Source organism: Schistocerca cancellata, chromosome 3 (genome assembly GCF_023864275.1).
Source record: "Schistocerca cancellata isolate TAMUIC-IGC-003103 chromosome 3, iqSchCanc2.1, whole genome shotgun sequence".
In the NCBI taxonomy this organism is placed as follows: domain Eukaryota; kingdom Metazoa; phylum Arthropoda; class Insecta; order Orthoptera; family Acrididae; genus Schistocerca; species Schistocerca cancellata.
Genome location: NC_064628.1, coordinates 250,665,672 through 250,682,955, shown reverse-complemented (window position 1 = coordinate 250,682,955; position 17,284 = coordinate 250,665,672). Strand labels below are relative to the sequence as shown.

The window sequence follows — 17,284 nt, the reverse complement described above, 5'->3', positions numbered from 1 at the left end:
CAAATGTTTTGTAGCAATCAATTTTATGTTACTAAAAATACACTGATCAGCACAAACATTATGTTTACTGTCCACCACGAGCTTGGATAGCACCTCGTGAAATTGCGGACAGGTGATGTGGTATGGGAAGTATGTAAGCAGTGCAGAGAATGGGGAACCATTCTAACGACAGTGAAGATAGAAAATGTGGAAATCAGTGATACATTATTTTGAAAACCATCATAGTGAACCTATGGTGTTGTCACCGCCACCAAGTTCGCATTATCTGAACCCTGTTGAGTGCACCTTTGTGCCTTTGTACAAACAAAAACTCAATAATGTAGCGAAACTGTGTGATCCGTGCACCTATCTGCTGCGACATCTGCTACGCCGCAAAATAATGTATTTGGTGTATCCGCAAAAGAAAACTACTACGTCTTTCCTGGCCATACAAGCCATGGAGCGGAGGAGTGTTGAGCAACAACCTAGTCCTGGGCACTGAACATTCTGTCGCCAATGCAACAAAATAACGTCACAGAGAGAGAGGATCCGCCAATGTTATGGCGATGCGCCATGAAGCAACAAGAGTAATTAACAGTGTAAGGAAGCTCATTCAGGAAGCTGACAAAGTGATGGAGCTAGTCAGTGAGTCTGAAGAAAGAAATTGTGCAATATTACAACTCTGGCTAGGTTCCTTCAGGAGATGACTGAACAAAACAAGCAGAGTGAACGAAGTCATCGACAGTGACGACTGGCTGCGACGACCTGTTGCTCTTTCTGCAGTGGGCTTGTTGTTGTTGGCCAGAAGAGTCTCATAAATATTCCTCAGATCAGACAATCACTCTCAGTTTTGCTCAGTTTGCTCACGTGGTTCAAATGGCTCTGAGCACTATGCGACTTAACTTCTAAGGTCATCAGTCGCCTAGAACTTAGAACTAATTAAACCTAACTAACCTAAGGACATCACACACATCCATGCCCGAGGCAGGATTCGAACCTGCGACCGTAGCGGTCACGCGGTTCCAGACTGAAGCGCCTTTAACCGCACGGCCACACCGGCCGGCTTTGCTCACGTATTCTCAGACACTATTCACGTGTATACGTGAAGCAGAGCTACACCGCCAGTGCCATGCTAACTCCAAGTTGAAGACCATTCATAACACACAATGATTGAGGCAGTCACCTACTCACGCCTTAGGCTCTGGGAGCTAACGGCATCCGCCTAAAGAGAAGACTGCACGAGCACTACACTGCATCTTCACATCGCCGAGTCAGCTACTGGCTGACTGCCTCCTGAGTGTGGGCACCTTCCTGGGGAGGGGGGGGGGGGGGGGGGTTCGAATCGATATTGGTTCCTGTCTTGTAGCTGCCATCCGGTCTTTGCACGACCACCATGTCAATGACCGTCACCCAAAGCGGGCACACACCTTTCATGTCGAACTTGCTAGGAGTGACAGTTTGAATGCCATCCTCTTCTGTGCTGTATTCCGCCCCCCGAAGCGAGGCAGCAGCCTGGTCGGGACTGTCATTCATCCACGCGTGATCTCTGTCAGCAGTGGCAGCCCTGCTGACTCCAGCGAGTGATGCTGTAGACACATGCCATTGCCCAGAAGTACCTGCCAATGATGGTTCGTTGGGCTCTGCAGCTCACACGTGCCTCCTTCACCGGCGACCACACCACCGTGTCCAACACGAACAAAATCTGAACCTACCAGTGACGCGTTACTGGCGGCTCGCCACTCCATTCCAGTCCCCACCACTCACAAATCACGCACTGGAGGACACCACGTTACTTCCTGACCAATGCACAGCTGTTGCCTCTTCTATAGGAGAGCTCGCATCCAGGGGTTCTACAATGTTATGTTAAGCGTACCAAGGACTTGTCGAATACATGCCACGCTGAATCGCTGTTGTGTAGCATTCCAAAGATGGACCATCATGCTCTTACGCAGATGCAGATAATGTTTTGGTTGATCGATGCATAATACATACTTTTCTAAGTACGAGGCGTGTTTTTTAAGTAAGTACCGTTTTGAAATTAAAAAAAAAAAAGACGTGCTAAGATATCTGAATTATTTTGTTTTTACAGGAAAGCCTGTACCTTAATCTGCTTTTGTACATAATTTCCGTCAATACTGAGGCACTTGTCATAACAATGCAACAAAATAACGTCACAGAGAGAGAGGTTCCGTCAATGTTATGAACATGCGCGATGAAGTAACAAGAGGAATTCACACTGCAAGAAAGCTCATTCAGGAAGCTGACAAAGTGATGGAGCTAGTCAGTGAATCTGAAGAATGAATTTGTGCAATATTACAACTCTGGCTAGGTTCCTTCAGGAGATGACTGAACAAAACAAGCAGAGCGAAAATTCATCGCCAGTGCCGACCTGCTGCTCTTTCTACGGTGGGCTTGCTGTTGTTGGCCAAAAGAGTCTCATAAATATTCCTCAGATCAGACAACCATTCTCAGTTTTGTTCAGTTTGCTCACCTGTTCCCAGGCGCTCTTCACGTGTATACGTGAAGCTGAGCTACACCGCCAGCGCCAGACTAACACCAAATTGAAGACCGTACATAACAGACGATGATACAGGTAGTCACCTACTCATGCCTTAGGCTCTGGGAGCTAACGGCATCCGCCACGTGTGATCACTGGCACCGCTGGCAGACCTGCTGACTCTAGCGAGTGATGCAGTAGAGATACGCCATTACACAGACGTGCCTGCCAACTATGGCTCGCTGGGCTCTGCAGCTGACTACTTCATCCGGAGGTCACCGGTCCCTCCTTCACCGGCGACCACACCTCTGTGTCCAACACGAACAAAATCTGAACCTACCAGTGACGCCTTACTGGCGGCTCGCCTCTCCATTCCAGTCCCCACCATTCACAATTCACGTACTAGAGAAGGAGACGGCGTACACTTCCTGACCTACATGCAGCTCTTGCCTCTTCCACAGGAGAGCTCGTATCCTGGGCTTCTACAATATTATCATAAGCGTACGAAGGACGTGTCGAATCCATACGACGCTGAATCGCTGCTGTGTAGCATTCTAAAGATGGACCATTATGCTATTAAGCACATGCAGATAATGGTTTGGCTGATCAATGTATAATACATACTTTTCTGAGTATTTCAAATGTCGTGCATCACGTTACAGTGAAAATGTCTTTACTAGGCCACCTAATCTGATGAAAGTGCCTTGTCCTTTCTTAAGTTTTCCATCCGCCATGTGCCGTGGCTAAATTTCAGTGTATCCAGCTTGACAGCAGCAGGCGCAGCACTACGGTACGTCAACACAAACCTGATGCAGAGGGCGCAGAGGCGTCTCCTGGCACAGGCTGAAGGCTACCAGGGCCGCGCAGTACAGGAACAACAGCCGAGGCCACATGGCTGCTGAAACACAAGTTAAATGTGACGGTAACGGGTAAAGAACTACAAGGCATTTGCTACATACAATGCACGAGATTCTTAATTAATTTTTCAGTGAAATGATAAACTATTTCGTAGGGAAGGCTCTAGATGTGGTGTTGTATGTACATTTATTAGAAAAGTGTGTAAATCATCTGAGATAAAACAGAATACAATGAAAAGCTACTAGTTTAAGTGTATGTGAATTCAAATACTTATATAAGGGATTATTACATACACCAATACACCATTAGGTAATTTTTCTTTCTTTTAGAGATTTTGTTCTTAATATTAGACTAAAAATTGAAACTGAAAATTCTGCTTCGTGACTTCAAGTAAACTTCATAACGCAAGTCCTGAAACAGACTAACTGTTTAACTTCTTAAGCTCTTACAATGTGTCACAAATGGTATAAGAGACGGTCAGATATGATAAGGATAGAGAAACAGCAGTTGGCCAGATACTGTGTTTATTGCCAAACAGATGTATGGTTAACGTTAATAATAACTAGCACATCTGTATTAAGGTAATTAAATTTATTGTGTCACCTACAGTTTTCTTCAATTAATCGTCAGGTGAGCTGTACTTCAACAAACTGAAGTTTTGTTTTATTCAACTGAAGGTCATCCTATGATATTTGTCGAACCAAACCAATGGCGACATAACAAATGTGCGTTAATACAGCGGTCGTGGCTTTTATTTACACTAACAGTAATGAGCTGTGGGGCAAAAGGTGATCAAGTTTATTTAGGTGTGTTATTATAAGACTGGGATTACATACTAATGTTTCAAATCAGAAGGTAATACAATTTGCGTTTAATAATGATTACAGACTAACTGATAATTATGCGAGAAAACGAACGATTAATGGAAACAATAGGACTTCTAATTGTATACTACAGAAAGTAATTTTAAAAGAGGTGTCAAAAGATAATGTCAATGAACCATTTGACTCATTAACTATATATGACGGTAGTATCTGTTCCCGAAAGAATAGTTACCGTGGATGACCATGCAGCTTTGCCAGAAATGAAATAATAATTAAATGGACAAAGTAGCTGCAAACAGGCGTGATGTACTTCATTGGGGACATGTTGAAAATGTGTGCCCCGACCGGGACTCGAGCCCGGGATCTCCTGCTTACATGGCAGACGCTCTATCCATCTGAGCCACCGCGGGCACAGAGGATAGTGCGTCTGCAGGGACTTATCCCTTTCACGCTCCCCGTGAGATCCACATTCCCAACATGTCCACACCACTAGATTCGTAGTGCGCCTAATAGATGTTTGCCCATCATACTCATTACTCGTGGCAGATTAATCTACCAAGTCCCGTACGAGTTCGGGCATAGCGTGTGCATTCGCACAAGAAGGTCAATGGCCGGGAAGCCATATTTTAACTATATATCACGGTAGTATCTGTTCCCGAACTCGTACGGGACTTGGTAGATTAATCTGCCACGAGTAATGAGTATGATCGGCAAACATCTATTAGGCGCACTACGACTGTAGTGGTGTGGACATGTTGGGAATGTGGGTCTCACGGGGAGCGTGCAAGGGATAAGTCCCTGCAGACGCACTATCCTCTGTGCCCGCGGTGGCTCAGATGGATAGAGCGTCTGCCACGTAAGCAGGAGATCCCAGGTTCGAGTCCCGGTCGGGGTACACATTTTCAACATGTCCCCAATGAAGTACATCACGCCTGTTTGCAGCTACTTTGTCCATTTAATTATCATTTCATTTGACTCATTATTCTGCAATTATAAATTTTGCTTTGATCTTGCATTTCTAATGAAGAAAATGGAAGTTAAGATAGAGTCAAATACATGGGTAAAACTAGGTACAAATATATCACCAGAAACTGCCAGAGTGTTTAATACAGCAGCAAAATAAATCAATCAGTTAAATCATTAATTATACTGGGAAGCAGAAATAAAGTAACATACAAGATTGATCATAGTCAATGTATATAATCCAAATAACGATACGACAGCCCCCCAAAATAAAAATAAAAAATCATATTTAGACGTATGTAAACTGATTTTAACTGAAGTAACAAATCAACTAGTAAACAAAAGTAAGACGTGTCTTGTCTTAAATGGGCCCTGCGGCATTAAACAAAGTTCAAGGAAAATAAACTTACAGTTAACTCATCTAATCAAGGTTTCGCTTAGTATGGGAATAATTCAAAAAATCTAAAATTGCTAGTTGTAAAGCCATTTCCCCGGCAGCTGTGGCCGAGCGGTTCTAGGCGCTTGAGTCCGGAACCGCGCACCTGCTACAGTTGCATGGTTGAATTCTGCCTCAGGCATGGATGTGTGTGATGTCCTTAGGTTAGTTAGGTTTAAGTAGTTCTAAGTCTAGGGGACTGATGAGCTCAGATGTTAAGTCCCATAGTGCTTATAGCCATTTTAACCATTTTGTAAAGCCGTTTCACATAACGTATGATACAAGAGATGTTAGAAGCTGTAGATGTTTCATTATTATTTAGCTTTTATAACATAAGAATCATGCATGGAAGGTTATTTACTTGAATAAGAATGAAATACAACTTAATGCTCTAAATGGGTTGAGGAAAAGCAAATTTACTTGAACAACAGACTTTGAGTTTACAAAGAAAGTCATCAATGCCACAGAGAAACATGCAGTTGACTATTGGTTCCTTCTGGACCTACACAAAACCTTTCATCTGATCTATCATGATCTAATACTTAGTCATATAAACATGGTATCTGTAGATTTCCCCGTAACTTAAGTCTTACTCTTCTGGCAAGCAACAGGTGGGAGAAATAGGCTACGTAACTGAAAGTAATTTTTCTGTGTGTAGGAAAGTTAGCTATGGAGTACTTCATTGGTATGTGTCAGGCCATCTACTGATATTGATTTTCATAAGTGATATCACTATATTCAGCAGAGGCACAGTTTCTTTTTCTTTTTGCAGATGATAGTAGACCATTGTACTAAAGGGCATAATTTGACTGATTTATTGCAGAAGGTTCTGTGAAGCAGAAGAAGCAGAAGAAGCAGAAAGACAGTTTACAAATAATTGTCAGAAGAAACGTTGTAGATGAGCTTTAGAGAAAAAAATTAGTTCTGTAAGTAATATAACCCTGTTAAGGGAGTCATTGCATTGATTAAACATTCCACATAAGCTTTCTAGGAGTTTTGGTGGTTGATTATATCAGTTGGGAAAAGGGTATGTGTTTTAAGAAAACACACAGTATTCAATTTTGTACAATAAGTACCGCCATACGAACAACTGGTGTAGTTCATGAACGGGAGTCAACAAACACGCTAGAAGGCTCCAGACATTGGGTGTACGTGTTGATGAAAACTTATACTGGAGAAGCATATTAGTGAGCTTCTCAGTCAATGAAGTTGAGCTACTTTTCCCCTTCGTATAACTGCTAGTCTCTGAAACAAACGATTCACCCTCCGCACTCATTTTGCATATTTCCATTGAATAATGTCTTGTGGAATACTTTTGTGGGTTACTCGCACCTTAGAAAATACTGATGGCACAAAATCGAGCAGTAAGAATAATAAGTGATGTTCACACACAATACACCATGTAGATACAAGGAGCTAGACATTTTAACTACACGGTCCCAGTACATATATCCGCTAATTAAATTCGTCGTAAGTAGTGCATCACAATTTCAGAAGCACAGTGTTGTCCATAGGTAGACCACTACAGGAAAAATAATCTTTATTACCAATCATTAATACTGTCAGTGGCTCGGGAAGGTGTTCAAATGCAGCAACAAAATTTTTTGATTATTTGCCCAATTCCATAAAATGCGTGAGAGGCAGCAAAGCAAGCTTTAATTCTAACATAATCAAGTCATTCTATTCGATGGGAAATTTTCTGTTTAAAAGCTGGTAGCCTGTAGAAAGAAGAAAAAATTGTTCAAGTGCAGTTTAAGAAGAGGGCTAAATAATAATGTGTTCATTAACGTTAACGCTAATCATGTACACATTTCATGTAAAGTGATTCGCTACAAATTATTACACTAAAAGAATTGTTCAAATGATCCATGGAACACTTACTAAACTAAAAAAAGAGGGAAGTGACTTTTATAAACCTAATATAATGTTGCGTGCATTTCCATCTGCAATAATTTATTTATGTTACCACAAGTTAAAAAAGTCTGTGACGTATTTTATATGTGACACATACACTCATGAGGCAAAGAAAGTAGTGCACCTTCCTAATATCATGTAGGGCCACCGCGAGCACGCAGAAGTGCCGCAACACGAAGCGACATGATCTCGACTAAAGTCTGAAGCAGTTCTGTGGGGAATTGACACCATGAACCCTGCAGGGCTGTCCATAAATCCGTAAGAGTGCAAGGGGGTGGAGATCTCTTCTGAATAGCACGTTGCAAGGCATCCCAGATATGCTCAATAATGGTCATGTCTGGCGAGTTTGGTGGCCAGCGCAAGTGTTTAAACTCAGAAGAGTGTTCCTGGAGCTTTTTGTAGCAATCGTGAACGTGTGGGGTGTCGCATTGTCCTGCTAGAATTACCCAGCTCCGTCGGAATGCACAGTGGACATGAATGGATACAGGTGATCAGACAGGATGCTTACGTACGTGTCACCTGTCAGAGTCGTATCTAGACGTATCATGGTTACCATATCGCTCCAAGTACACACACCCCACACCACTAGAGAGCCTCCACCAGCTTGAACCGTCCCCTGCTGACCTGAAGGGTTCATGGATTCATGAGGTTTTCTGCATACCCATACACGTCCATCCGCAAAATACAATTTGAAACGAGACTCATCCGACAAGGTAACATGTTTCCAATCATCAATGGTCCACTGTCGGTGTTGATGGGCCCAGGTGAGGCGTAAAGCTTTGTGTCGTGCAGTCATCAAGGGTACACGAGTGGGCCTCCGGCTCCGAAAGCCCATATCGGTGATGCTTCGTTGAATGGTTCGCATGCTGACGCCTGATGTCCCAGCATTGAAATTTGCAGCAATTTCTGGGACGGCTGCACTTCTGTAACGTTGAACGATTCTTTTCAGTCGTCGTTGGTCACGTCCTTGCAGGATCTTTTTCCAGGCGCAACGATGTTTCACTGGATTTCTGATATTCACAGTACACTCGTGAAACGGTCGACTGGAAAGTCCCCACTTCATCGCTACCTCGGAGATGCTGTGCTCGTGCGCCGATTATAACACTATTTTCAGACTCACTTAAATCTTGATATCCTGCCATTGTAGTAGCAGTAACTGATGTAACAACTGCGCCAGACATCTGTCTTATATAGGCGTTGCCCACCGCAGCGCCCTATTCTGCGTCTTTACATATATCTGTATTTGAATACACATGCCTATACCAGTTTGTGTGTGTGTGTGTGTGTGTGTGTGTGTGTGTGTTTGTGCGCGCATATGAGTCTAGAAGTGTAGTATTTGTAGAAGAACTAGAAAATAAGATTTTAATTGCTGTTGTTGTGTATAACTAGCGACTCGTCACAGCTTCGTAGGGTATGGCCGGACGACTTGTCTGATGAAGAGTTAATTTTATTTACAGGTCACTGCCTAGAGTTACAAAATGGCTCTGAGCACTATGGGACTTAACACCTGTGGTCATCAGTCCCCTAGAACTTAGAACTACTTAAACCTAACTAATCTAAGGACATCACACACATCCATGTCCGAGGCAGGATTCGAACCTGAGGCCGTAGCGGTCACGCGGTTCCAGACTGAAGCGCCTAGAACCGCACGCCCAGACCGGCCGGCGCTAGAGCTACAATTAGACTTCTGGGAACAAAGTAGGGTAACATAATATTAACTCCAAATTCTGCTATAAGTTATCTTATTTAAACAGTGGATGTCGGGGAAATTCTCAGGGGTCATGACTTCATCGAGGCACATCATCATAGTTCAGCCAGTTTACACGATATTTACAAATTACATACACAAACCTTGCTCGTGAATCAGAATATCTGTTACTGAAAACCATATCATAATACCTAGAGCAGTTCCTGAAATTATCGTTTACATACAAACAGAAAAACGTAGTAGTAGCATTAATTTGTAATACGTAGCGACTAAGACACAACTTTGTATTCTTGTTAAATTATGTAAATAAGTTTCCTTTAATTTACGTCTATGGTCACAAACGTTTTGTTAACAGATTACCGGTTTCAGTCTATAATGACCATCATCAGATCTGTTTTATAAAAACAAAGTCCTAATGTACTGTATTTAACATTTGACGAGGACATTATGGCCGCATTACTTTTGGACTTTGTTTTTATAAAACAGATCTGATGATGGTCATTATAGACCGAAACCGGTAATCTGTTAACAAAGAGTTTGTGGCCATAGCCGTAAATTAAAGGAAACTTATTGTATATACGGGTTACTGTTTTATTAACGACAACGTCACAACTTGTGAAATTATGTAAAGTCTATATATCTCTTACGAAGTGACTTGTCTGTTTCATTGTGAACAATGAGCAGAAAATTAATAATAATTATTATTATATTTATTATTATATTTATTATTATTATTATTATTATTATTATTATTATTATTATTATTATTATGAAAAGAGAAACTCAGATCTACACTATCAGAGCCACAGGGAAAGGAGTGATGTAATGAAGGGGGTAAGTTCCATTTCTCCCACATAGCTTTAGTGATAACAGGAATTGTTTACAAAAGCATTGAATGTTGAGCTGGTCAATATCACTTACATTTAAAATGTTTATATAGTTTATCAGATATCGATATGATATGTGTTTCTGTGCGTTACTAACAAATGTCAAGGAATGTTTACTGGGATCAAAGTAGGACAAAATATACGAACGTATATTCCACAAAGCGTGGTTAACAAGCTACAGGTGTTGGCAAAGTACGGAACGTACTATTTTGATGTATTTCTTGTGGAGATGGTTGTGAGATCATATATGACGAACGAAACATGGAACACTCAGACAGCAGCAGTGGTGATAAATATTAACAGAATGTGGTAAACACGGCTTCACACCTAGTGTATGGTGTAACGTTATCTACAATCTCCTGATTGACTATGCATGCTACCTCGACGACTGAATTAATCAGCGTACTTTAGTATCTTGAGAGACGTACAACGCAAAAATGTGCTCCTAGCAGTTCTCTGCGCCATATGGCTCAGGCAAGAGGAGACTCCAATGCAATTCAGTTTGGATGTGCTCAAGGTTTTGGACACCATCATAACAAGACTGTCTATTGGACGCTGATGTCGGCTGCATGACTAGATCGGCCATGCAAATGCGAAGTATGGTCTGTGTTACTCCGTTTAACATAATAAAAACCTGGAACAGTCTGTTGATCTCTGAGTACCCGTTCGACAGGACACATTGTTGCCACGTGCAGTCACTCTGAGTGTGTACGGTGCCGTGGATATTATACGTCAGCTAGTACTTGGGTTAATCATAAATGTGTAATGTTAATGTTTATGAGAATCACCTTGTGTTGATCCTCGAATTTCTCCCCCCCCCCCCCCCCTCTCTGCCCAGGCTGTCTTATTCCTCAGGTGGAACCTCAGGCATCACTGGCGATTGGTGTTAAAAGCCTCACCCTGTGCAGATACATCGGAAAAATGATAATTGCTATTGCCAGTAAATAGCACATGACTCTTTAACGGGATAATCATTTGTTCACTATGTTTACAGTGTCATTATGCAGCACCTTCCATCCACCGAATACATCCAGAGCATTAATTTATATTCCGCAGACTGTTGTCTTACGTTACCCTTGGTTTCCTCCAGTCACCAAGTGCCTGAAGCTCATTTCAGCTTAGACATGACCTGTGGCTTTTCCTCTAGTGTGCCAGTGTTTATGAGAATACATGTCTCCACCACTCTTATTAGGAACAGCACATCCTGATGATTTAGTATTTTAACACAATTTCAGGTTTGGGTAGCTGCAGACAACGTGCTGACGAGTGCCGCAATAATTTTCGTGTCTTACTTTTAAGGCGTCGGCATCAAGATGACAAGTTGTGCTCAGTAGGAAATGCACTGATTAGCCAAAGAATTATTATCATCTGCTTTATAGCTTTTTAGTCCACCTATGAAACACTTTATAGCAGCGAATCTGTGTGGCTTTATTTCGACAGATCCTTGACATGTCTCGAGAGATACGTGCCTACGGATGACTATTCACAGATCACACAGTTCCCACAAATTACCAGCCTGTGGAGGTGCGAGTAGCGTCTCAGATGTCTTCCATTGGGTTGAGATGAGGCAGCCACAATATCAGCGTGAGTTTATTGTTATGTTCCTAAAACCATTGTAGCTCGTTCTGACCTTTTGGCACCGACAATTATCTTGCGAGAACTAGCAGTCACCGTCAGGGAAGACATTAAATGTGAGATGCAGGTGTTCCACAGGTATGTTAACGTAGCGCACAGAGTCATGGTTCTTTGTATTAGTAGCGCAGGTCCCATGGAAGTCCAAGTAAATCTCCCCCATAACTTAATATTTCCCCCAGTTGGCTGTGTCTGTGGCCTGTGGCATGCCGCATGATCAGAGTAGCTGTTCGGCTGGATGGCGGGCTATCTGGTCAAGGCCATCGACCTGGAGTAACAAGAAATGTGGTTCATCCGATACGTCGCTACTTCTCCACTGATCCACCGTCCACTATCGATGATCCCTTTAGGAGTCGTCTGCTGTGGAGCCCCTTGTTCAACAGTGTGTGCTGAAAGGTATGCCCCGAAACACTTGTGTCTGCGCCATTATCGCTCTATCTCGACAGATCTGCCGCACATCGCTGTCTGTCCTCCTTTACAGCACGAGTAAGCTTCACATAAGCTTCACGTACTGCAGTGAAGCCCCGTCCTACACCCTACCGCCTGCTAGTGGTGTTATGTCCTGCTGCCACTTTCCACAGTTGCCGACGACTGTAGCACGTGGCCAGCCGTTAATCTTCGCTGTTTGCAAGATGCTCGTCTCTAGGCGCTTTGCCATAACAATCTGACCTTTGACAAAGTCGCTTAGGTAAGTGGATTTCTTCATCTGCGGTCTGTATCGTCGTTAGTGTGATTCCCCACCGCGGCACCTATTCGCAACGTTCCTAGGCTGTATGCAAGCTCGCCCGTGCGTCGAGGTGAATTCGCTGTGGCTCAACTGCGTATGTAACGGCAATTGAAAGGGTTCCTCCACAGGTGACCGAAAAATGAAGCGAACTGAGAGTAGTGTCCACAGCATATTCCTTGTACTGTAATCTGAAATTTTGAAATTTGTGGTAAGGTCTTATGGAACCAAACTGCTGAGGTCATCGGTCCCTAAGCCTACGCACTAACCTAAATTAACTTACGCTGAGGACGACGCACACACCAATGCCCGAGGGAGGACTCGAACCTTAGACGGGGCGAGTCGCACGGACCGTGACAAAGCGCCCTAGACCGCTCGGCTACCCCGCGCGGCCCAGAATCATGTTGGACACCTTTCCACATGACTCGCCTGAGTACAGATGGCAGCATCGCCAGTGCAATGCACTAAATTACTTCTTTAAGAAATGAGCTGTATGTTAGAAACTGTGATTATGATTTACGCATCCAGAGAATTTACATCAAACAATTAACGATTCCTTAACTAGAAAGTCATACATGTTGGAGCTATTTGGTTAGTGTATTCATTAAGATAAAGAACGTCGTCTTGCTCTGCATTGTGCTCAGCACGAAAATTCTGTGTAAGGGAGCGTAGCCTAAACTTTTATTTTTTATCACATCAGAACATGCAAAGCAAATTATCAGTTTATACTCAAAATGAACTCCAAATCAAACTTTGTTGTTACTCCACCGATCGTTGTCACTTCCGATAAAAATATTCTGGTGTCTTTTCGCATGTTTGATTGTGTAAATTTGTGATAAGATCTTATGGGGCCAAACGGCTGAGGTCATCGGTCCCTAAGCTTACACACTACTTAAGCGAACTAAAACAAACTTACGCTAAGGACAACACACACCAATGCGCGAGGGAGGACTCGAACCTCCGACGTAGGGAGCCGCTCGGACCGTAACAAGACGCCCTAGAATGTTTAAATGTGTGTGAAATCTTACGGGACTTAACTGCTAAGGTCATCAGTCCCTAAGCTTACACACTATGTAACCTAAATTATCCTAAGGACAACACACACCCATGCCCGAGGGAGGACCCGAACCTCCACCGGGACCAGACGCACAGTCCATGACTGGAGCGTCTTAGACTGCTCAGCTAATCCCGCGCGGCAAGATGCCCTAGAACGCGCGGTAAGACGCTCTAGACCACGCGGCTACCCCGCGCGGCCTGTAATCTGAACTACGTCGGCTATATTATACTACAAATACATAGTTAACTCACATTAATGTGACTACCACTTATGTTCGAAGTCAACGAGTAGTAACCACTCACAGACCGCAGGTAGCAGCACTAGCAGTGGAAGATACATGAAGCCTGTGGGGGAGGCTTGTTATCGTAATGTGGAAATGGAGCGATTTATCTCATGTCCAAAAGGCATGATCATTGGTTTTGGGGCCAAGTGTGAAACAATTTCCGAAATGGCGATGTTTGTTCAACTGTACTGGTGTCGCCGTGGTTACAGTATAGTGTGAATGGCAAAATGGTGCTATCCAAAACCGACGCCGAGGCTACTGTGGTGCACCACGGTGCATAGATGACACGGACGAACGACGACTGTGGAGATGTGCAGGCGAATAGGAGTGCAACTTTTGAGCGACTGACGGTCCGGATGAACTTCGCAACGGCAGTTCAGCATAAGTTGCTGCGTATGGGCCTTTGCAGCAGGTGCCTGATTTACGCACCCGTGTCGCCTACTTTACATCGAAGATAGAGGCTGAAATATGCACGCTAAAACCGCAACTGGACATCCACTGAGTGGTGACAGGTGGCCTTCCCACATGAATCACGTTTTATGCTCCATCAGATCGATGGCAAATGCACAATCGTCGGAAGGATCCAGGCCGGAGGAGGGAGCACTATTGTCTGGGGAGTCTTTTTGATGTATTCCCTGGGTGCTCTCTTCATTCCAAATGGCACAATGAATCAACAAAAGTAAGCATCTATCAATGGGGACCATGTCTAACCCTACATGTTTTTTGATCTTCCTTGGCACAGTGGTATCTAGTAGGACGGTGTCACGTAGCTCTCAGTGAACGTGCTTGGTTCGAAGAACAGCAGAATGTGACTGCTGTACTCCCCTGGCCACCAAACTCCCAGGATTTAAACCCAGTAGAGAATCAGTGGGACCACTTCGATCGTGCTGTTGACGCGATGTACCCTCAAGACATACACCTAGAGCAGCTGACCAAGGCACTGCAGTAGACAAGGTACCTTGCAGAACGTCATTGACTCTCTTTTGCACGTCTTGCAGCGGTCCACGGCACAGTCATTGAAGCTTTTTACATGCGTTCACCTTAATGTGACAGGGCAGTGTAAGTACTGCTCTGTGAGCAGTCGTTTACAGTGACGATGCTCTAGGAATATCAGTATATCTAGAGGTACATTTCCAAAGTAGTTTACAGCGTAAATGCTGCGAAGATCATGAACATGAATGAAACAAGGCATCGGATATGAGATGACAATGATTATTTCTGCTTACATTCTGCCATAAACGTCTGGCAACGGGACATTATGACTGATGATAGCTGTATTGCATTTGATCGAAATATCTACAGTAAATGTTAAAAACAATATTCAGTCACCGGAATTAAATCATGAGATTAACGAGGACGACGAAATATGAGAATTTGAAGTGATCGAGATGTGGTGTCACAGAAGAATTTTTTTTGTTTTTTTTTTTGTTTTTCGGTCATCAGCCTTCTGACTCGTTTGATGCAGCCCGCCACGAATTCCTCTCCTGTGCTAACCTCTTCATCTCAGAGTAGCACTTGGAACTTACGTCCTCAACTGTTTGCTGAATGTATTCCAATCTCTGTCTTCCCCGAAAGTTTTTGCCCTCTACAGCCCCCTCTAGTGCCATGGAAATTATCTCATGTCTCAACAGATGTCCTATCATCCTGTCCCTTCTCTTATCAGTGTTTTCCAAATATTCCTTCCCTCTCTGATTCTGCGCAGAACCTCCTCACTCCTTACCTTATCGGTCCACCTAATTTTCAACATTCGTCTGTAGCACCACATCTCAAATGCTTCGATTCTCTTCTGCTCCGGTTTTCCCACAGACCATGTTTCACTACCGTACAATGCTTTACTCCTCTCAAAAATTTCTTTCTCAGATTAAGGCCGATATTAAATATCAGTATACTTCTGTCAGCAGGAATGCCCTTTTGGCCATTGCTAGTCTGTTTTTTATGTTCTCCTTGCTCCGTCCGTCACTGGTTATTTTACTGCCTAGGTTGCAGAATTCCTTAATTTCATCTACTTCGTGACCATCAATCCTGATGTTAAGTTTCTCACTGTTCTCGTTTCTACTACTTATCATTACCTTCGTCTTTCTACAATTTACTCTCAATCTATACTCTGTATTCATTAGATAGTTCATTCCGTTTAGCAGAGCATTTAATTATTTTTCAATTTCATTCAGGATTGCAATGTCATCAGGGAATCGTATCATTGATATCCTTTTACCTTGAATTGTAATTCCACTCCTGAACCTGTCTTCTATTTCCACCATTGCTTCCTCAATGTACAGATTGAACAGTAGGGACGAAATGCTACATCCTTGTCTTACATCCTTTCTAATAAGAGCACTTCGTTCTTGGTCGCCCGCTCTTATTATTCCCTCTTGGCTGTTGTACTTATTGTATATGACCCGTCTCTACCTATAGCTTACCAATACTTTTCTCAGAATTTCGAACATCTTGCGCTAATTTACATTGTCGAACGCTTTTTCCATGTCGACAAATCATACGAACGTGGTTCAAGTGGTGCTGAGCACTATGGGACTTAACATCTGTGGTCATCAGTCCCCTAGAAGTTAGAACTACCTAAACCTAACTAACCTAAGTACATCACACACATCCATGCCCGAGGCAGGATTCGAACCTGCTACCGTAGCGGTCGCGCGGTTCCAGACCGAAGCGCCTAGAACCACTCGGCCATAACGGCCGGCTATGAAAGTGTCTTGATTTTTCTTTGGTCTTGCTTCCATTATTAACCGCAGCGTCAGAATTGCTTCTCTGATGCCTTTACCTTTCCTAAAGCCAAACTGATCGTCATCTAGAGCAACCTCAATTTTCTTTTCCATTGTTCTGTATATTATTCTTGTAAGCAACTTGGATGCATGGTCTCTTAAGCTGATCGTGTGATATCTATCCCTTCTGCCTTATTTGACCTTAAGTCCTCCAAAGGTCTTTTAAATTCTGATCCTAATACTGGATCCCCTATGTCTTCTCAATCGACTCTTGTTTTTTCTTCTATAAAATCAGACAAATCTTCTTCCCTCATAGAGGCTTTGAATGTATTCTTTCCATCTGTCCGCTCACTTCTCTGCATTTAACAGTGGAATTCCCGTTGCACTCTTAATGTTACCACCCTTGCTTTTAATGTCACCGAAGGATGTTTTGACTTTCCTTTATGCTGAGTCTGTCCTTCCGGCAATCATTTCTTTTTTGATGTCTTCACATTTTTCCTTCAGCCATTTCGCCTTAGCTTCCCTGTACTTCCTATTTGTTTCATTCCTCAGCGACTGGTATTTCTGTATTCCTGAGTTTCCCAGAACATTTTTGTGCTTCCTCCTTTCCTCGATCAATTGAAGTATTTCTCCTGTTACCCATAGTTTCTTCGCAGTTACTTTCTTTGTACCTATATTTTTCTTGCTGACTTCTGTAATGGCCCTTTTTAGAGATGTCCATTCCTCTTCAACGGTACTGCCTTCTGAGCTATTCCTTATTGCTGAGAGAACTTAAATCGTATCTCGTCATTCCTTAGTGCTTCCG

General features: G+C 43.1%; 1 protein-coding gene and 1 non-coding gene across 3 annotated transcripts in view; both read right to left on the bottom strand.

The window, feature by feature from the left end:
• LOC126174891 (uncharacterized) overlaps positions 1 to 17,284 on the bottom strand; it is an 81,537-nt gene that overhangs the window by 43,277 nt on the left and 20,976 nt on the right. The window contains exon 2 of one of the 2 annotated variants that reach the window (XM_049921314.1): positions 3,283 to 3,374. In XM_049921314.1, the coding sequence (XP_049777271.1) occupies positions 3,283 to 3,369 (87 nt within the window). In that variant the 5' untranslated portion in view covers positions 3,370 to 3,374. The remainder of the gene's footprint in view (positions 1 to 3,282; positions 3,375 to 17,284) is intronic. The other variant, XM_049921313.1, reaches the window with a different exon arrangement.
• Trnat-ugu (transfer RNA threonine (anticodon UGU)) lies at positions 4,495 to 4,569 on the bottom strand. The gene has a single exon. It is a non-coding gene; the product is annotated as a tRNA-Thr (tRNA).